The sequence below is a fragment of the Budorcas taxicolor genome, chromosome 7, assembly GCF_023091745.1.
Source record: "Budorcas taxicolor isolate Tak-1 chromosome 7, Takin1.1, whole genome shotgun sequence".
Classification (NCBI taxonomy): Eukaryota; Metazoa; Chordata; class Mammalia; order Artiodactyla; family Bovidae; genus Budorcas; species Budorcas taxicolor.
The window spans coordinates 14,224,232-14,247,398 of NC_068916.1; the positions used below are offsets into that span (position 1 = coordinate 14,224,232).

The following is a 23,167-nucleotide window of genomic DNA, read 5'->3' on the forward strand; positions in this document are numbered from 1 at the left end:
CATGTGTACTAATATCAGTTTTGCCGTCCTTAGCAATGTTTCATTATGTACACTGACGAAATCATACTTCTATTAGTTTGATTCCAGCAAAACCAATGGTATGAAGTATACACTTTATGACTTTTAAAAGCCAACTCTCAAATAAATTAATTAAAGAACAACTCTCATTTTTGAGTAAATACTTATTGTTTGAAACAGGAAATTCAGGAAATCAAAGAATGATAAAAATTATGAAGATTACTATGACACAAAAACATTTTCTGACTGTTAATCTCAAATTTAGAATTCAGATGACACAATCCTATGTTTCATAGAGTGCTTACAAACATTCTAAATAAAGGAAATTTCTAGACTGTATTTAAATAAAATAAGATTTATATAACTAGGCCTCACTTTCTTTCAATTTGAATATTTTTCTTTTTTAATTTTTTTACTGGAATAAAATTGTTTTACAATGTTGTATTGGTTTCTGCCATACAACAATGGGAATCAGCCATAATTATACATATACTACTTTTTCTTAGAGGGGGCCATTATCATTCTAGATTTTTTTCTCAAGAGAAGACTATTTTTTTCTGAGATCATGGATTTAGTATCTCCAATATTCTTGCACTTCTTTTACCCTTCAGTCCAGGACCTACAAAATAATTGTGTATAGAGAGAGGTGGAGAAGGAGAAAGCAATGAAGAAATAGTTCTGAGCAGACAGAATTTGTCACACTGAGATATATTGCTGAAGGCCCTGGGGTGAATGATCTTAGAAATGAATTTCTAGAATCCAAAACATGGACACAGTACTGCATGACCATATAATTATTTTCTTTTTTCCATTAATTCTTTTCTTTTTTAAAAGGTGTCCAATCTACATAGAACCACAAAACCTAAGAAATGTATCAGAATTCTTCCTCATGGGTCTTTCAGATGATCCAGAACTTCAGCCTTTCCTCTTTGGACTATTCCTATCCATGTACCTGGTCACCGTGCTGGGAAACCTCCTCATCATTTTGGCAGTCTCCTCTGACCCCCACCTTCACACCCCCATGTACTTCTTCCTCTCCAACCTATCCTTGGCGGACATAGGTTTCATCTCCACCACGGTCCCCAAGATGATTGTGAACATCCAGTCTCACAGCAGAGTCATCTCCTATGCAGGCTGCCTGACACAGATGTCCATTTTTATCCTCTTTGGAGGGATGGATTGTATGCTTCTGTCTGTGATGGCCTATGACAGGTTTGTGGCCATCTGTCACCCACTGCACTACCAGGTCATCATGAACCCATGCACCTGTTGCAAATTAATTTCAGGGTCTTTTTTTGTTAGCCTTTTGAACTCCCAAGTGCAGAATTTGATTGTGTTACAACTTACGTGCTTCAAGGATGTGAAAATATCTAATTTCTTCTGTGACCCTTCTCAACTGCTCAACTTTACCTGTTCTGACATGCTCACAAATAATATAGTCATGTATTTTGTTGGTGCCATTTTTGGTTTTATTCCTTTCTCTGGAATCTTTTTCTCTTACTGTAAAATTCTTTCCTCCATTCTGAGAGTTCACCCATCAGGTAGAAAATACAAAGCCTTCTCTACCTGTGGCTCTCACCTGGCAGTTGTTTGCTTATTTTATGGAACAGGTCTTGGTGTATGCCTCAGTTCAGCCATCTCACAATCTCCCAGGAAGGATGCAGTGGCCTCTGTGGTGTACACTGTGGTCACCCCCATGCTGAATCCCTTCATCTACAGCCTGAGGAACCAAGACATCAAAAGGGCAATGTGGAGGTTTCTCAGAAAAATAATCTAACTTCAGTCCCTGTGCTAATGCAGTAAAACTAAGCATGTTGACCTGAAATCCTACCTCTCTCATCTCATCATTTTTGTAGCTCTCGTGGCCTTGATGCCTCTCCTTGCTTAACAACTGAGTGTTTCTTCTTTTGGTATTGTTTTAATGGGACTGGGGGAAACTTCTAGGGTCCTTTGTCCATCTTAATCATGGCATGATTGAGTAGTTTTCACTATTGTGATTCTATTGTTTATTATCTGTGGTCCAAGGATCCTGAAAAGATGAATAACTCTTTCTATATATTAAAATTTCACATCTTTTTTCACAGCTTTGACTATTTTCCATAAAATTTTCTCAAGTTTGAAGTGTATTTACACAGGCTAGATGTGACATCAACCTTGATTATTATTGAAATCATCAGGAAGTTAAAAACACTGACACCAGCCCCAAGGAATGGGATGGGGAGGGTAATGGGAGGGGGATTCAGGATCGGGAACACATGTACACCCATGGCGGATTCATGTCAATGCATGGCAAAACCAATACAATATTGTAAAGTAAAATAAATAAATAAATAAAACAGATTAAAAAATAAAATAAATTTAAAAAAAAAAAACACTGACAATTAGGTCTCACAACCAGAGACTTATACTTGAGTGTGTCCTGAGGATTTTTAAAAGCACTTAAAGAGATCCAGTGTGGACAAGGTTTAGAACTTCTGATATCAGTCATATCTTTGATTCCAAGATGACTTGTATACCTTGAATCCTAACAGCTCTTGGACAATGATCAGAACTCAAGGTGGGAAGATATGAAGAGCTTACCATGGCAACAGGCAATTTTCCCCTTTCTAATAATGATTCTTCACATGTAGTCTCTCTCACACCATACAGTCTGGTGTAAGTGATAGTTATGAAGCTACTGTCTCTGCTCCAAACTCACACTTCTGCACTTGCTTTGGGCTGGGGCTCTTAAAATCACTGCTCTGTTTACCATTTTGTGTTCTTACATTCATTCATGCATGCCCATTGCTCAGTTGTGTCTAACTGTGAGCCCATGGACTAGAGAAAGGATAGGCTACCCACTCCAGTATTCTTGGGCTTCCCTTGTGGTTCAGCTGGTAAAGAATCTGCCTGCAATGTGGGAGACCTGGATTTGATCTCTGGGTTGGAAAGATCCCCTGGAGAAGGGAAAGGCTACCCACTCCAGTATTCTGGCCTGGAGAATTCCTTGGAGTCACAAAGAGTTGGACATGACTGAGCAACTTCCACTTTTCACACAGGCTCCTCAGTCCTTGGGATTTTCTAGGCAAGAATCCTGGAGTGAGTTGCCATTTCCTTCTCCATGGGATCTTCCCAACCCAGAGTTCAAATCCATATCTCCTGTGTCTCCTGCATTGCCAAGAGAACTCTTTGCCACTGTGCCACCCAGGAAGGCATTTAATTAAGTACCAGTTACCAAAAAATGTGTAAAAATTAATAGTTTTCTAATATGCCAATGTATACAGTTAGAGCAAAAACTTAGAGCTGATGACATATTCTGATAAGCAAATAATAAAAACATGTAAATCTCCATCCTATAAAATGCCAACCAAAGCAAAGACTAAGGAAAAGAAAATAAGTTATCCTTCATGGTGGCTTAGTTGCTAAGTCATGTCCAACTCTTTGCGACCCCATGGACTGTAGCCTGCCAGGCTCCTCTGTCCATGGGATTTCCCAGGCAAGAATACTGGAGTGGGTTGCCATTTCCTTCTCCATGGAATCTTTCTGACCCAGGAATCAAACCCCGGTCTCCTGCATTGTAGGCAGATTTTTTTAATGACTTAGCTACAAAGGAAGTCCCAAGTTATATAACTGAGAAAATGGAAAAGGTATTACAACCTTGGTGTAGACCTAATGCTGCATAGACTTCACATGAAATACAATGGATTTACAGAGATCAAAATTTCATGTTAAAGTGGTTACAGAAACAAAAGCCTGAATTTTATGTTAAAATCCTGCAAATTGGAAGGAAGAAGTAAAAGTGGACGTCCACGAGAGGGTCCCAGACCCTCCTAAGGATATTCACTTTTCCTTTTTTCCCCTTTTCCATTAATATTAAAAAGTCTCCAGAGATTGGGACAACATGGACCAATTGGCTAATTATACCCTTTGTGCATTAAGCCCTAGGTCATATCATTGTAAATAATTGGCTGCTGCCATCTACACATTAGTTTGCCAGTTCTAAGCATGTGGATATATACCTATGTCTCCTCCATTTGGAAGCACCTGCATTGGATGTTCCCCACCTGAGTCTGTCTTCCTGCCCATCCTGAGAAGGGACCCTGAGACTTCACCACACACCAGGCAGGAGAGGGCTCATGAGTCTATGCTCCTTGGTCATGCGCCAGCAGAGATGCAGCCCAGCCCAGTAAGTGTTGAAGGGGAGACAGTGATTGAAGGAGGGACCACTGGGAGCAATATTTTCTGTTCAGGAGGAACAAACATGACAATAGAGATGGAAAGATGAGAGGGCACCGATACACAAGATCTGGGATCAGAGCCCTATGAAGGTTAACTTCTTGGTTCTGATTAGGTTGTGAGAACTCTCATTCAGAGGTCTACTTCTATCCTCATTGGTTCTGATTCTGGCTGGCATTTCTCCAACTATAGCAGCACGTGGGTCTCTGTAAACTTCACGTAAGCAGTTCTAATGATCCTGAAAGCAGTGATGAGGATGATAAGGAAGATAACATTAACCATAGTATCATGTACTGTTGCTGAGGTCATCCCCAGTGGCAGGCACTGAGGTCTGTGCTTTATGTATGTTTTTTTATTTCATCTGCATAACCCCTCAAATTATAAGTACAGTCACATTATTAATACTTTTTTTTAGCTGCGCTGGGTCTTCACTGCTTCACACAGACTTTCTCTAGTTGCAGAAAGAGGGGGCTACTCTCTAGTTGCAGTGCTCAGGCTTCTCACTGCTGTGGCTTCTCTTGTGGAGCATGGGCTTGAGGAGCATGGACTCTGTAGTTGTGGTAGATGGGCTTACTTGCCCTGGGGCATGTGGGATCCTGGAACAGGAATCAAACTCATGTCCCCTGCATTGGCAGGTGGATTCTTAACCACTGAACCATCAGAGAAGCCCTCGTTAGCAGTTTAAGAAAAGGAAAGGCTCGCAGCATTTTCTGTAACTTGTACCAGGTCATGAGTTAGAAAGGGTTGAAGCCAGATTTGAAGCCAGTGAATCTGGGCAGATTTCCTTCAGACAAAGGGCACCTAGACAGTGCCCCCTGCAAACCCAGAGTGACATGACTGAGCAGTCCTGGAAGAGACTTCCTACTTACCACACCCTTCCCTTTGGAGTTTTCCAGAGGACACAAAGGCTGCACTTGCTGCATGGCTCACAGGAAGGAGGAGTGGGTGAGATCACCGGCAAACTCATTGAGAGAAGGAACCCAGACACTTCAAGGCAGATTCATCTGCTTATCCTGCTCCTGGATTTTAACTGTTCACTTCCTCATCCACATTTATAATCCACCTACTCAATCACAAAAGGAAATATAAAGTCAGAGTCTTGTTGTTCATCTTCACTCAGGAAAATAAAAACATTAATAAATATACCTCAGATATATCTCTGATTAGACCTTGGTACCTTTGTCTTCCATGGTGACTCAGACTGTAAAGAATCTGCCTTCAATGGAGGAGACTTGGGTTCAATCCCTGGGTTGGGAAGATCCCCTAGAGAAGGAAATGGCAACTCATTCCTGTTTTCTTTCCTGGAGAATTCCATGGACAGAGGCTATGGACATGACTGAGAAACTAACCTTTTCACTTTTTCACCTTTGCTTAAACCTTTCAGAAAATCTGGAAACAACAAAATTAGTATGTGGGACTCAGAGACTGACAACTTGTTTTTGAATCCTGTGTGCTCCCCTTATTCTTAGCATATTATGGGGCAATTTCATAACATCTCTGAGATGTAGGATTGTCAAATGTGTTGATTCCTTATTGATACAACACCACTGATGTAAGACTAAACAAATAATGGATGCCTTCTGTGCAACAACTATGTGAAATGACTGAGGCTCATTTATTTCTGAATCCCCAGACCCTATACTTTGTTGTTACAGAGGAGGCACCAAGAATTAAAAAAAAAAAAAAAATTGAATATTGAACAAATTCTTCCATTTTTGAAAGAAAAAAAAAAAATGTTAAGCAATTCTTCCACACCGTAGACTTGTTCCTGAAAGGTAGGGTCTGGCTGCTCATTGCTCAAAAGCTAATAAACAGGCCAGGTTGGTGGAAAGGAAAATTTGCTTTACTTCAGTTGTGGGCAACTGGTGGGTGGTGACATCTATCCAAAGGCTGGCTCCCCCTCACTGACAGTCAGTGGGGAAGAGTTTTATAGGCTGAGGGAGGGGGCTACATGTGGAAACAGTACAGTCAGCTCTGACAGTCATCTTCAGATTGGTCATTGATGGTCTGAACAGCATCATCATAGTTGTTTTAGGTACAGTTAATTTTCAGTTTCAGAGTCAGTTTGTTTTCATTTCTTTGAGGCCAATTCTTGGAATTGTGGCAGCTATGTCACTGCTACAGTCTGATCCACGTAGTTAACTTCTCCACCTGGTGAGGGTTCCAGTAAGACAGTTCACAGAATAAGGCTCAGAATATCATCTATAGCCCTTAAGGAGGAACTAAAAGTCCTTGACTATGCTTAATGAACATTACTATTATTTGGTCTCCTTTGACTGTTTTCCTTGTTTTTGCATGTTCTCGTTTCTCTGATTACACTTATTCTTTGACTAAAGTTTTTCCACAAACAAAAGGCAGGCAGAAGATATGGAGGGAAGGACCACAGGGTCCTGCTATGTTTCCTTTTCAGAATGACCCATAGGACCAGAGACAAGATAAAATAGTGCTTGTTTGTGTCTAGATCATGGACTTTCAATGAGACCTATTATCTTCCATTTAATAGCATCTGCAGGATCCAATGATTGAAAAACCATTGCAGAAATTTTCATAAATATGGAGAAAAAAAGAGTCAGAAAAGAAAGACAGGGTACATCTGATTGCATGAACTGAGACACATTTTGTTTCATTTCATTCCATGCTGTGATGCTCTGATACAGGAAAGGCTTTGATCTCTTTGCCATATAAACCAGAAAACATCATTAAATCTGGTATTGCATTTCATTACTAAACACATTATCTTAATAATGCTTTAAATTCTTTATTAAATGACCAAATATGTATAAGTTCCAAATGTGTCTTGGCTGTGACATATATTGCAGAGGTGGATGTTAGACTCTTTTTTTCCAGGAAGGAACAGAAGCACGGAGAGGTGGAAGCACACTCCACATACTTTAATCCTGAAAGATCCAGGATTAAAACCTTGATCTAGGTTTTAGGGAAGATCCAGGACTAAAACCATGACAAATGCACCTATTGTCAGTCCCCTCCACTGTAGCTCATAAGTGTTTCTTTTCTAACCTGCTTTATTGGTCCAGGATGTGCAATGAAGGTAGGAGAACTGATTGATTCTCTTCTGGTTTAGTGAGTCTACCTGTGAATTATGGGAATGAGGCAGTAATTTACATGAACTATATAGATACCAACATAGTAGATTATTGAGTTTTCTATGAATAGTCATGTTTTGCAGTCCAGCGTTGAAATCTAAGGTTGAAAATATTATGTATAAAAGATGAAAATGCTATGTGCACATATTAAGTAATTATCACCAGGTACTTAGTTCATAGAAAATGATTTTTATATTGCAACAAATACAGAAAGTTAACATTAATAAACCTGATTATACACCAATTGTTAGAAACTGAATAACTAATCTCCACTCACATAATATATACATGTTCTCATCGTACAATACAAAGAAAGATACAAGAATTTTTGTAGGGTTATTTGAGAATGTGTGTATGTGTTAAGTCATTTCAGGCATGTCTCTTTTCAACTCCATGGACTATAACATGCCAGGCTCCTCTGTACATGGGATTCTCCAGGCAAGAATACTGAAGTGGATTACCATACCCTCTCCATGTTATTTGAGAATAAACTAATATAAGTAATATGACAAATATGATATATATAATATAAATTAAAATTGCATTTTAAATGAATGCAAAACATTATTTTAAATTTGTTAAATTTAAATCAATACATATAAACATAAATTTATGCAATAAAGGAAATATTATATATCCTTACATGATAATATGCATCAGGTAAATGTTTGAAGTAGTTTTATGTATTTCACAAGGAGACTTAACCTCAAAGTTGTGGTGAACAAGAGCATCTTAGGGGAATAAGGGTAGTATTCTGTTTAAGGAAGATTTTAAGAAGCTGGTTATGGATACATAAATGAAATTGACATTATGGAAACACTGACAAGGAAATAATACTCATCAACTTCATAACACTGGTTCCTTTTGGGGATGTGTATGCAGAGGACTGAGATGGAGCTGAAATTCCAAGAAAAGTTAAACTGTATCATTAATATTTCAAATCTTTACCAAGTATGAGATTGAAGCACATATTAATTAATGTTTATATTTTAAAAATAAGTAGTGGGTATTAATGAGAATAATAATAATAGGTAATATTCATGGAGCTTTATCTAAGTTGGGCAATATTTTAAGGCAGTGTTTATCAAGTCCAGCTTCACATTAGGGTGACCAAAAGCACACATGTAGAGATACTGAAATTTGTTCTAGATGAAGCTAGGGTAGTTGCTTTTTTTTTTTTTTTTTTTGGTGGGGGTAGTTTATTTTATTTATTTATTTTTTATACTGCAATATATTTTATTTTTTTATTTTATTTTTTTTTAATTTTAAAATCTTTATTTCTTACATATGTTCCCAAACATGAACCCCCCTCCCACCTCCCTCCCCATAACATCTCTGTGGGTCATCCCCATGCACCAGCCCCAAGCATGCTGTATCCTGCGTCAGACATAGACTGGCGATTCAATTCTTACATGATAGTATACATGATAGAATGCCATTCTCCCATATCATCCCACCCTCTCCCTCTCCCTCTGAGTCCAAAAGTCCATTATACACAGCTGCGTCTTTTTTCCTGTCTTGCATACAGGGTCGTCATTGCCATCTTTCTAAATTCCATATATATGTGTTAGTATACTGTATTGGCACATTCAAATCATCAATCAAATAGACACAGAAGTATAAGATTGCAATTCCTTTATTAGGAAGCATTGATATGAAATTCTGTTAACTAGACTTAGAGGGGGCTTCCCAGGTGGCTCAGTGGTAAAGAACCCACCTGCCAGTGCAGGAGACATGAGAGACTCGGGTTCAATCCCTGGGTCAGGAAGATCCCTGGAGGAGGGTATAGCAACCCACTCCAGTCTTCTCACCTGGAGAATCACATGAACAGAGGAGCCTGGTGGGATACAGTCCATAGGGTTGCAAAGAGTCAGACATGACTGAAGCAACTCAGCAGGCATGCACACACACAGAGGTCTGCATTCTCACCTGGCTGTAGGAATTTTTCTTATGCTAAGCTTTTCAATGTAAATAAGAGTTTATGATCAGGAAAACAAGACTACCAGGTATATGAAAATGTGTTCAACATTGCTAATATCAGGAAAAGTTGGTCAAAATCTACATTAAATATTGCCTCACATCTGTTAGGATAGCTACTATTTAAAAAAAAATGTTGGTAAGGATGTGGAGATAAGAAAACCCTTGTAACTGGTTGGTGGGAATAAATATTTGTACAGCTCTTACAGAAAACAGAAAGGAGGTTCCTTTAAAAATTAAAAAAAGGAGCAAACTGAAGTAGAACTACCTTAGGATCCAGCACCCCACATCATGGTAGATGCCAAAGAAATGAAGTCAGAACCTCGAAGAGATATCTACATTCCCCTGTCATTATCTTATTATTTGAAATAGTGAAAGTATGAAAATGTGTCTGTTGACAGATGAGCAGGTAGAAAAATATGGTGTGTATATAAAGACAATAGACTATTACTCAGCCATACAAAGAAGGAAATCCTGCCATTTGTGACAACATGGATGGATCTGGAGAATATTATGCTTATTAAAATATATATACCAGACACAGTCAAATCCACTATGATCTCACTTAGGTGTAGAAGTTAAGAAAATTAAACTCTTAGGACCATAGATTAGAACTGTAGCTGTGAGGACTGGTGGTGAGGAAAGTGGGAAATGTTAGTAAAAGGGTATAAGCTTTCAGTTATAAAATGAATAAATTCTGGGGATCTAATAAATAGCCTGGTTACTATAGCTAATAATTCTGGTTGTGTTCATGAAATCTGCCAAGAGAGATTTGCCTAACTGTTACTTCACACACACACACAAATAGAAAATATTTGAGCTTCCAGATACATTATTTAACTTGACTGTGGTAATTATTCTCCATGTGTATGTGTATTAAATCATCATTTCATACATCTTTTAAAGACTTTCAAGTGACACAACCCAAATATATGCAGTTTTGTCCATCATTTCAATAAACTGAAAAAAAAAAGAAGCAGTATTTTTCTGCCAGTACAGAACAGAGTCCAAAAAATGTAAAGTGGTCTCACACATCAGACATTTAATTGAGATGGTATTGAAACAAATAACCTGGTATAAGATAAAAAATTTCAAGGGGGTTTCTTAAATTTCATTATCATGTAATCCTTGACAATGCTGTGCACAGGAATACCATCTTTGTAGTCACCAATGCATTAGATCATGTGCAATTAATTAAACAATATTGATTGAAATTTGACCTCCTCCAAAGGTATGATGTATACACTAAATGACTTCTGGAAGATAACCTCTAATATTTGAGTAATCCCTATTTCATGAAGGAGGGAAGACAGAAAACCAAAGATGATAAAACTCTGAATATCAAATAAACTGTGTTCTGATTATGAATATTCATTTTTAATTTAGAATCCAGATGACATAGTCCTGTATTTCATAGATATTTGTAAATATTCTAAATGAAGGAAATATCTAAAATTGTATTTGAAAGAAATGACTTAATCTCTTTATATTTTAATTATTATATATTTTCTTAGAAGGGGAAGGGAATCTCTCATTATATGTTATTTCTAAAGAAGTAGGCTATATTTAACTAAGATCATAGATGTATTAACTCTAATGTTCTTGTTTCCTTTCCCTTTTCATGAAGTTTTATAATCTAAGAGTTTATAGACAGATCTGTATAACACAGAAATCAAGGACGAAAAATTCTAAGCAAATAGAATTTGTCACAGTGAGAAATATTGCTGAAGGAACAGTGGTGTATAATCTTAGAAATGAGTTGGTTGAATCCAAAATATAGACATAGTGCTACATGACAGTTTATATATTTCCTATTTTTCCACTCCTCTTTTTGTTTCCCAAAGATATCCAAGCTATATAGAACTGGAAATCTAACCACTGTCTCTAAATTCTTCCTCCTGGGCCTCTCAGATGATCCAGAACTTCAGCCTTTCCTCTTTGGACTCTTCCTATCCATGTACCTGTTCACCATGCTGGAGAACCTGCTCATCATCCTGGCCATCACCTCTGACCCTCACCTACACACCCCCACACCCCCATGTACTTCTTCCTCTCCAACCTGTCCTTGGCTGATATTGCTTTCATCTCCAACACCATCCCTAAGATGACAGTGAACATCCAAACTAATAGCAGTGTCACCTTCTATGTGGGCTGCCTGATAACAGATCTCTACTTTAATGTTTTTGGGTACATGGATAGTACTCTTCTTACTGTGATGGCCTATGACAGGTTTGTGGCCACCTGTCACCCACTGCACTACATGGTTGTCATGAACCCATGCCTCTGTTGCTCCTTAGTTTTGGTGTCTGTTTTGGTCAGCCTTTTGGATTCTCAGGTTCACAATCTGATTGTGTTACAACTTATCTGCTTCAATGATGTAGAAATTTCTAGTTTCTTCTGTGACCCCTCTCTGCTTCTCAACCTTCCCTGCTCTGACACACAAAGAGTATAGTCAGGTGTATTATTGGTGCCATCTCTGTTTTTCTCCCTACATCAGGAATCTTTTTTTCTTACTATAAAATTCTTGTCTCTTTTTTGAGGGTTCCCTCATCAGGTGGGATATATAAAGCCTTCTCCACCTGTGGTTCTCACCTGATAGTTGTTTGCTTATTTTTTAGGAACAGGCCTTGGTGAGTACCTCAGCTCAGCTATTTAACAATCTCTCAGGAAGGATGCAGTGGCCTCAGTGGTATAAACTGTGGTCACCCCCATGCTAAATCCCTTCATCTACAGTACAAGGAACAGAGACATCAAAAGGGCCACGTACAGGTTCCTCAGCAAAACCTTCTCATCTTGAGACCTGGCCACCCATAGAAAATGTAGCAAAACTAAACCTGGAGATCTGAAAATTTTACCTCTCTCATGACATCGTTTTGCAACTCTTATGACCTACATTCCTTTCTTTGTGTTACACCTGAATATTGCTTCTCTTTTACGGTTTAACATGACAGTAGGGAGTTTTAGGATCCTTTGTGTATCATAATCACTCTTTGCCTAAATCTCATTATATCCACAGAGATTCTGTGATGTTTCTTTGGTGGTGAAGCAGCTTCAAAGAATGATTAATTCCCTTTAGATGTGTTGAAAATTTACAAGTTTTCCACAACTCTTATGTCTTTTCCATAGTAAATTCTATTTCTATTTTTCAAATCTCTGCATGCAGTTATATTTGAGGATGCCCATCACTGTTTCTCAACCTTGGCTTTTATCAAAAACATCTAGGAAATTTAAAACTACTGACCCTGGGTCTCACCACTAGACACTCTGGTTTAACTCGACTTGGGTGTAGCCTGAGTATCAGCATTCTTGAAAGCACTCAGATGGTTCTAGTGTTTGGCCAAGATTGAGAACTACTGATGTAAGTCTGGTTTTTCCTCCAAAAGTGACCTTTATTCTTTGGGTCCTAACTGCTCATGCACAAATGCTGAAGATATGGAAGAGTCACTGGTCAAAGGGAGAAGACAGAAGACCCTGCTATAGTAACAAACAATTCTCTTTCCCCATTTTTGTGATAATTTTCTTCTCACAGCTTCTCTACATCATATGCATGGGCTTTGCTCTAGGTTGGGTTTCTCAGAATCACTGCTCTACGTTGTATCTTGTGTTCATCTTACATACTTTCAACAGTGGTCTAAAAATGTCTCTATGTCTTAAAAGGTCAGCTGATTCCTTTACATCCCCCCACCCCCACCCCGCCAAGCCCTTGGTGGAGTAGCTTCTTCCTTCACTTATGATTGCTATATTACTTCTTTGGTGTTTTTTTTTTTTAATTTTCAGCCCTTCAATAACTATTTAAATGACTCTCTGTGTTAAAGCTTTTCACTAAAATGATTAATTGCATTATTCCTGGCTGACTGCAACTCAGCCATAAAAAATAATGAAATAATGCCATTTGTAGCAATTTGGATAGACCTAGAGATTGTCATACTGGGTGAAGTATGTCAGAGAAGGACAAATATCATATGATATCACTTATATGTGGGATCTATAAAAGGGTACAAATGAACTTATCTACAAAACAGAAATAGACTTACAGATGTAGTAAAGAAATGTATGCTTATCCGAGGGTAAGCGGTAGGGAGAGATAAATTGGAAGGTAGGAACTGACATATAAACACAACTATATCCAAATAGATATCTATTAAGAACTATGACAAATGAAACTCTACTCAATACATTGTAATGAAGTATATAGAAAAAAATCTAAAAAAGAATGGATATATGTATAACTGATTCACTGTGGTGTATACCTGAAACTAACACAACATTGTAAATCAACTCTATTCCAATAAAAAATGTTTGAAAAAACACTAATGGTTTTTCTTTTCTTACTGAATTTTAACTGATACTGTAGCACTGGGTATGTTTGTTGTTATGTACCTGCAATTGGAAGATGCAAAATGTGCCCAGGAAAGACACATGGTTATCAAGACTTCACACCAGTCAGAATGGCTGCGATCCAAAAATCTGCAAGCAATAAATGCTGGAGAGGGTGTGGAGAAAAGGGAACCCTCCTACACTGTTGGTGGGAATGCAAACTAGTACAGCCACTATGGAGAACAGCGTGGAGATTCCTTAAAAAATTGCAAATAGAACTCCCTTATGACCCAGCAATCCCACTGCTGGGCATACACACCGAGGAAACCAGAATTGAAAGAGACACATGTACCCCAATGTTCATCGCAGCACTGTTTATAATAGCCAGGACATGGAAACAACCTAGATGTCCATCAGCAGATGAATGGATAAGAAAGCTGTGGTACATATACACAATGGAGTATTACTCAGCCGTTAAAAAGAATTCATTTGAATCAGTTCTGATGAGATGGATGAAACTGGAGCCGATTATACAGAGTGAAGTAAGCCAGAAAGAAAAACACCAATACAGTATACTAACACATATATATGGAATTTAGAAAGATGGCAATGACGACCCTGTATGCAAGACAGGAAAAAAGACGCAGCTGTCTATAACGGACTTTTGGACTCAGAGGGAGAGGGAGAGGGTGGGATGATATGGGAGAATGGCATTCTATCATGTATACTATCATGTAAGAATTGAATTGCTAGTCTATGTCTGACGCAGGATACAGCATGCTTGGGGCTGGTGCATGGGGATGACCCACAGAGATGTTATGGGGAGGGAGGTGGGAGGGGGGTTCATGTTTGGGAACACATGTAAGAATTAAAGATTTTAAAATTAAAAAAATAAAAAACTTTATACAAAAAAAAAAAAGAGTATATCAGCTTTGGGTATGCAACTGGAGAATAGGTGGTATCATAGTCCAATTGCTATGTGGCTCATGATGCTTGTAGTACATTGAATCACCCAAATCTTCACAATAAGTTTGCCTTGCTTTGCATATCTTTAAGATTGCAAAGAATTATTATCAGCAAAGGGAGGACTTTTCCTTTTACTAGAAACAGCCTGATTAGGACTTCACTCGATTACCCTGCTTTATTGTCCTCCATCACAATAATTATATCATAAGGCTCCTATTGAGTTGTGCAAGACAAGTATCCATCACTTTTTGAGGTGTCACATTTTTTGTATGGTAGTAATCTTGGCTGACTGAATGCTGTGCAGAACTACATTAGCTTACTTTTCATTTTACCACTTAGGAAAATCACCAACAAACTCTATTGATAAGAAACTTTGATATTAAAGAAAAGAATACACTTGACAAAAGACATTTTCTTATTAATTTAGGCAAAGAGATATTGCCCAATAAAAGTTATTAAAATCACTAAAATACTATACCTGCATATCCATTAATGCTAACCTAAGTGACAATGAAAGAATCTTGGAAGGGGCCAAAAGAATGCTACTTTGTGTGTGTGTGTGTGTGTGTGTGTGTGTGCATGCATGCATGTGTGCATGTGGTTCTGTGGGTTTAATATACTGTTTATGTTCTGTTAAACTTATATCACATTGTTTCTTATTAGATCATATTAAATTCTCATAGAAAATGAATATAGGGCATTTTAACTCCATAAATATTATTATAGAAAGTATACACTTGAATAGTAATCCTAGGTGTTCTACAATATTCATGAAATGATTTTCTGCAATGTTCACAACCGCCAAATTGTCAGAAAATACATCCTGCTTGCATGAGTTTAATATTTTACATTCCACAGAGAAGCAAAATCCTATGTTCCACATCTTTCACTGCTTGACTTATTTCAGTTAACATAATGAACTAACAGAAGCAGAAGAGATTAAGAAGAGGTGGCAATTAAGAAAATTGAAATCGTACCAAGCATTTTTTCTGACCACAATGCTATGAGACTACATAGCAATTACAAGAAAATAACTAAAAAACACAAGCACGTGAAGATTAAAAAATATGTTTCTAAATAACCAACGGGTTACTGATGAAACCAAAAGGAAAATTAAAAAGTTTCTAGGAACAAATGACAGTGAAAACATAACAAATCAAAACCAATAGATGCAACAAAAGCAATTCTAAGAGGGAAGTTTATAGCAATACAATCCTACCTCTAGAAACAAGAAAAACATCAACTATACAACCGAACTTTACACCTAAAACAACTGGAAAAAGAATAACCAAAAAAAATTAGCAGAAGGAAAGAAATCATAAAGATCCAAGCAGAAATAAATGAAAAATAAATGAAAGAAACAATAGTAAAGATTAATAAAACTAAAAGCTGGTTCTTTGAGAAGATAAAATTGACAAATCTTTTAGCCAGACTCATCAAGGAAAAAAGAGAGAAGAATCAAATCAACAAACTTAGAATGAAAAAGGGGAGGTTACAATAGACAATGCAGAAATACAAAGGATTGCAAGAGACTATTATGAACAACTGTATGGCAATAAAATGATAACCTGGAAGAAATGGAAAGATTCTCAGAAAAGTTCAATCTTCCAAGACTGCACCAGGAAGAAATAGAAATTATGAACAACCCAATTACAAGCATTGAAATTGAAAGCTGTGATCAAAAATCTCCCAAAAAAACAAAAGCCCAGGACCAGATGGCTTCATAGGAGAATTCTATCAAACATTCAAAGGAGAGCTAATGCCTATCCTTCTAAAACTGTTTCAAAAAATTGCAGAGGAAGGAACACTTCCAAACTCATTTTACGAGGCCACCACAGCCTGATACCAAAACCAGACAAAGACAACACAAAATAAAGAAAACTACAGGCTAATATCACTGACAAACATAGATGCAAAAATCCTCAACAAAATTTTAGCAAACAGAATTCAACAACACATTAAAAAGCTCATACAACATGATCAACTTGGGTTTATTCCAGGGGGGCAAGGATTCTTCAATACACACAAATCAATCAATGTGATATACCATATTAACAAATTGAAACATAAAAACCATATGATAATCTCAATAGATACAGAAAAAGCCTTTAACAAAATTTAGCACCCATTTATGATTAAAACCCTTCAAAGAATCAGCATAGAAGGAACCTGCCTCAACATAGTAAGGCCATATATGATAAGCATAGAGCAAACATTATTCTCAATGGTGAAAAACTGAAAGCATTTCCCTGAAGATCAGGAGCAAGATAAGGGTGTCCAATTTCACCACTATTATTCAACATAGTTCTGGAAGTCCTAGCTACAGCAATCAGAGAAGAAAAGAAGAAGAAGAAAAAAAAAAAAGGAATCCAGATCAGAAAAGAAGAAATAAAGCTCTCACTGTTTGCAGATGACATGATACTGAACATAGAAAACCCTGAAGATACTATCAGAAAATTACTAGACCTAATCAGTGAATTTAGCAAAGTTGCAAGATACAAAATCAATACACAGAAATCATTTGCATAGCTATATACTAACAATGAAAACTCAGAAAGAGAAATTAAGGAATCATTCCTCTTCACCGTTGCAACAAAAAGAATTAAATATCTAGGAATAAGCTTACCTAAGGAGACAAAAGAACTGTACACAGAAAATTATAAGACACTGATGAAAGAAATCAAAGATGACATAAATAGATGGAGAGATATCCCACGTTCCTGCATAAGAAGAATCAATGTTGTAAAAATGACTATACTACCAAATGGAATCTACAGATTCAATGCAATCCCTATCAAACTACCAATGGCATTTTTCTGGTATTGTTCAGAACTAGAACATTGTATTGTTCTGGTATTTGTTCAGAACTAGAACAAAAAATTTCACAATTCATATGGAAACACAAATAGCCAAAGCAGTCTTGAAAAAGAAGAATGGAGCTGAAGGAATCAACCTTCCTGAATTCAGATTACAGACTTCATTATTACTTTGTATACTACAAAGCTACAGTCATCAAGACAGTATGGTACTGGCACAAAAACATAAATATAGGCCAAAGGAATAGGACAGAAAGTCTAGAAATAAACCCATGCACATATGGGTACCTTATTTTTGACAAAGGAGGCAAGAATATAAAATGGGGCAAAGACAGCCTCTTCAATAAATGGTGCTGGGGAAATTGGACAGCTGCATGTAGACGAATGAAATCAGAATACTTCCTAACACCATACACAAAGATAAACTCAAATGGGTTAAAGACCTAAATGTAAGATCAGAAACTATAAAACTCTTAAAGGAAAACATAGGCAGAACACTCAATGACATAAATCAAAGCAAAGCAAGATCCTCTATGACCTACCTCCTAGAGTAATGGAAATAAAAATAAAAGTAAACAAGTGGGACCTGATCAAACTTAAAAGCTTTTGCACAGCAGAAGAAACTATAAGCAAGGTGAAAAGACAACCCTCAGAATGGGAGAAAATAACAGCAAATGAAACAACTGACAAAGGATTAAATTCCAAAATATACAAGTAGCTCATACAACTGAATACCAGAAAAACAAACAACCCAATCAAAAAGTGGGAAAAAAACCTAAACAGACATTTCTCGAAAGAAGACATACAGATGGCCAACAAATGCATGAAAAGATGCTCAACATTGCTCATTATTAGAGAAAGGAAAATCAAAACTACAATGAGCTATCACCTCACACCACTCAGAACGGCCATATCAAAAAGTCTACAAACAGAAAATGCTGGAGAGGGTGTGGAGAAAAGGGAATGCTCTTGCACTGTTGGTGGGAATGTAAATAGATACAGCCATTAGGGAAGATAATATTGAGATCCCTTTAAAAATATGGGAATAAAAGCACCACAAGTGAAGTGAAGTGAAGTCTGTCAGTCATGTCCGACTCTTTGCGACCCCATGGACTGTAGCTTACCAGGCTCCTCCCTCCATGGGATTCTCCAGGCAAGAGTACTGGAATGGGTTGCCATTTCCTTCTCCAGCGTATCTTCCTGACCCAGGGATCAAACCTGGGTCTCCCGCATTCCAAGCAGACACTTTAACCTCTGAGCCAATCCCACTCCTAGGCATATACCCTGAAGAAGCCAAAATTGGAAAGGACACATGTATCCCCTTTTTCACTGCAGCACTGTTGACAATAACTACAACATGGAAACAACCTAGATGTCCATCGACAGATGAATGGATAAAGAAGTTGTGGTACATATACAAAATGGAATATTACTCAGCCATAAAAGGAATGCATTTGAGTCAGTTCTAATGAGGTGGATGAACCTAGAACCTATTATACAGAGTGAAGTGAGTCAGAAAGAGAAAGATAAATATCGTATTCTAATGCACATATACAGAATATAGAAAAATGATACTGAAGAATTTATTTGGAGGGCAGAAATGAAGAAAAAGACATAAAGAATAGAGTTATGGACCTCGGGATAGGAGAGGAGAGGGTGAGATGTATGGAGTGAGTAACATGGAAACTTACCTTACCATATGTAAAATAGATAGCCAACAGGAATTTGCTGTATGGCTCAGGAAACTCAAACAGGGGCTCTATATCAACTTAGTGGCATGGGATGGGGAAGGAGATGAAAGGGAAGATCAAAGGGGAGGGGCTGATTCATGTTAAAGCTTAAAAGAAAACAACAAAATTTGGTAAGGCAATTATCCTTCAATTAAAAATAAATAAATATTTTTTTAAAAAAGAAAAAGAGTTTATTTTTGTGTGTGGTGTTAGAAAGTGATCTAGTTTCATTCTTTTACAAGTGGTTGACCAGTTTTCCCAGCACCACTTGTGAAAGAGATTGTCTTTACTCCATTGTATATTCTTGCCTCCTTTCTCAAAGATAAGGTGTCCATATGTGTGTGGATTTATCTCTGGGCTTTCTATTTTGTTCCACTGATCTATATTTCTGTCTTTGTGCCAGTACCATACTGTCTTGATGACTGTGGCTTTGTAGTAGAGCCTGAAGTCAGGCAAGTTGATTCCTCCAGTTCCATTCTTCTTTCGCAAGATTGCTTTGGATATTCGAGGTTTTTTGTATTTCCATACAAATTGTGAAATTATTTGTTCTAGTTCTGTGAAAAATACCGCTGCTAGCTTGATAGGGATTGCATTGAATCTGTAGATTGCTTTGGGTAATATACAAATTTTCACTATATTGATTCTTCCAATCCATGAACATGGAATATTTCTCCATCTATTAGTGTCCTCTTTTATTTCTTTCATCAGTGTTTTATAGTTTTCTATATATATGTCTTTAGTTTCTTTAGGTAGATATATTCCTAAGTATTTTATTCTTTTCATTGCAATGGTGAATGGAATTGTTTCCTTAATTTCTTTTTCTACTTTCTCATTATTAGTGTATAGGATTGCAAGGGATTTCTGTGTGTTGATTTTATATCCTGCAAGTTTACTATATTCATTGATTAGCTCTAGTAATTTTCTGGTGGAGTCTTTAGGCGTAAGACCAGAAACTATAAAACTCCTAGAGAAGAACATGGGCAAAACACTCTCCGACATAAATCACAGCAGGATCCTCTATGATCCACCTCCCAGAATTCTGGAAATAAAAGAAGAAATAAACATGGGATCTAATTAAAATTAAAAGCTTCTGAACAACAAAGGAAAATATAAGCAAGGTGAAAAGACAGCCTTCTGAATGGGAGAAAATAATAGCAAATGAAACAACTGACAAACAACTAATCTCAAAAATATACAAGCAACTTATGCAGCTCAATTCCAGAAAAATAAACGACCCAATCAAAAAATGGGCCAAAGAACTAAATAGACATTTCTCCAAAGAAGACATATGGATGGCTAACAAACACATGAAAAGATGCTCAACATCAATCATTATTAGAGAAATGCAAATCAAGACCACACTGAGGTACCACTTCACACCAGTCAGAATGGCTGTGATCCAAAAGTCTACAAGCAACAAATGCTGGAGAGGGTGTGGAGAAAAGGGAACCCTCCTACACTGTTGGTGGGAATGCAAACTAGTACAGCCACTATGGAAAACAGTGTGGAGATTCCTTTAAAAATTGCAAATAGAACTGCCTTATGACCCAGCAATCCCACTGCTGGGCATACACACTGAGGAAACCAGAATAGAAAGAGACACATGTACCCCAATGTTCATTGCAGCACTGTTTATAATAGCCAGGACATGGAAACAACCTAGATGTCCATCAGCAGATGAATGGATAAGAAAGCTGTGGTACATATACACAATGCAGTATTACTCAGCCATTAAAAAGAATACACTTGAATCAGTTCTAATGAGATGGATGAAACTGGAGCCAATTTTACAGAGTGAAGTAAGCCAGAAAGAAGAACACCAATACCATATACTAACACATATATATGGAATTTAGAAAGATGGTAATGATGACCCTGTATGTGAGACAGCAAAGCAGACACAGATGTGTAGAGCAGACTTTTGGACTCTGAGGGAGAGGGAGAGGGTGGGATGATTTGGGAGAATGGCATTGAAACATGTATACTATCATGCAAGAAATGAATTGCCAGTCTATGTTTGATGCAGGATGCAGGATGCTTGGGGCTGGTGCACGGGGATGATCCAGAGGGATGGTGTGGGGTGGGAGGTGGGAGGGGGTTCATGTTTGGGAACTCATGTACACCCATGGTGGATTTGTGTTGGTGTATGGCGAAACCAATACAGTATTGTAAAGTAAAATAAAGTAAAAATAAAAATTAAAAAAAAAGAAAAAGAGGTGGCAAGAATACACAGAAGAATTGTATGAAAAAGGTCTTAATGACCTGGATAACCATGATGGTGTGGTCATCACCTAGAGCCAGACATCCTGGAATGTGAAGTCAAGTGAGCCTTAGGAAGCATTACAACAAAGTTAGTGGAATTGATGGAATTCCAGCTGAGCTATTTCAAATCCTAAAAGATGACACCGTTAAAGTGCTACCCTCACTCATTTGGAAAACCCAGCAATGGCCACAGGGTTGGAAAAGGTCAGTTTTCATTTCAATTGCAAAGAAGGGCAATGCCAAAGAATGTTCAAACTACTGCACAGTTGTGCTCATTGCACCTGCTAGTAAGGTAATGCTCAAAATCCTTCAAGCTAGGCTTCAACAGTACATGAACAGAGAATTCCAGATGGACGAGTTGGATTTAGAAAAGACAAAGGAACCAGCTATCGAGTTGTTATAGAAAAAGCAAGGGAATTCCAGAAAACTATCTACTTCTGCTTCATTGACTATGTTGGAGTCTTTACTTCATGAATCACGAGAAAACTGTTAAAAATTCTTAAAGAGATGGGAATACCAGGCCACCTTAGCTGCCTCCTGAGAAAACCTGTATGTAGGACAAGAAGAAACAGTTAGAACTGGACATGGAAGAATGGACTATTTCAAAACTGGGAAAGGAGTACGTCAAGGCTGTATATTGTCACTCTGCTTATTTAACTCATATACACCATGAACATCATGCAAAATGCCAGGCTGGATGACTCACAGGCTGGAAACAGGATTGCCAGGACAAATATCAACAACCTCAGATATGCACCTGACACCACCCTAAATGCAGAAAGCAAAGAGGAACTAAAGAGCCTCTTGATGAAGGTGAAAGAGGAACATGAAAAAGCTGGTTTAACACTCAACATGCAAAAAACTAAGATCATGGCATCTGGTCCCATCACTTCCTGGTAAATATATGGAGAAACAATGGAAACAATAACAGATTTTCTTTTCCTGGGCTCTAAAATCATTCCTGACAGTGACTACAGTCATGAGATTAAAAGACATTTGCTCCTTGGAAGAAAAGCTATGACAGAGCAAGATAGCATATTGAAAAGCAGAGAAATCACTTTGCTAATATGGCAACCCACTCCAGTACTCTTGCCTGGAAAATCCCATGGACAGAGGAGCCTGGTAGGCTGCAGTCCGTAGGGTCTCTAAGAGTCGGACACGACTGAGCAACTTCATTTTCACTTTTCACTTTCATGCATTGGAGAAGGAAATGGCAACCCACTCCAGTGTTCTTGCCTGGAGAATCCCAGGGACGGGGGAGCCTGATGGGCTGCCATCTATGGGGTCGTGCAGAGTCAGACACGACTGAAGTGACTTAGCAGCAGCAGCAATAAAGGTCCATATAGTCAAAGCTATGGTTTTTCCAGTAGTCATATATGGATGTGAGAGTTGGACAGTAAAGAAGGCTGAGTGCTGAAGAATTGATGCTTTCAAACTGTGGTTTTTAGAGAAGAACTCTTGAGAGTCCTTTGAACTGCTAGGAGATTAATCCTAGCATTAAAACCCATTAATGAAACCCATTAGTGAAACCCATTAATCCTAAAGGAAATCAATCCTGAATATTGACTGAAAGGACTGATGCTGAAGCTGAAGCTGAAGCTCCAATACTTGGGCCACCTGATATGAAGAGCTGACTCATTAGAAACTACCTTGATGCTGGAAAAGATTTAATGCAGGAGAATGGGATGACAGAGGATGAGATGATTGGATGGCATCACCAACTCAACAGACATGAGTTTGAGCAAGCTTTGGGAGATGGTGA

General features: G+C 37.7%; 1 protein-coding gene and 1 pseudogene across 1 annotated transcript; both read left to right on the top strand.

Annotated features, from left to right (window-relative positions):
* Window positions 1–820: 820 nt before the first annotated feature.
* On the top strand, window positions 821–1,795 carry LOC128051191 (olfactory receptor 18-like). The gene has a single exon (XM_052643695.1). The coding sequence runs from the start codon at window positions 908–910 to the stop codon at window positions 1,793–1,795; it is 888 nt and encodes a 295-aa protein (XP_052499655.1). The 5' UTR covers window positions 821–907.
* Window positions 1,796–7,276: 5,481 nt separating this feature from the next.
* On the top strand, window positions 7,277–12,111 carry LOC128050513 (olfactory receptor 18-like; annotated as a pseudogene).
* Window positions 12,112–23,167: the final 11,056 nt, after the last annotated feature.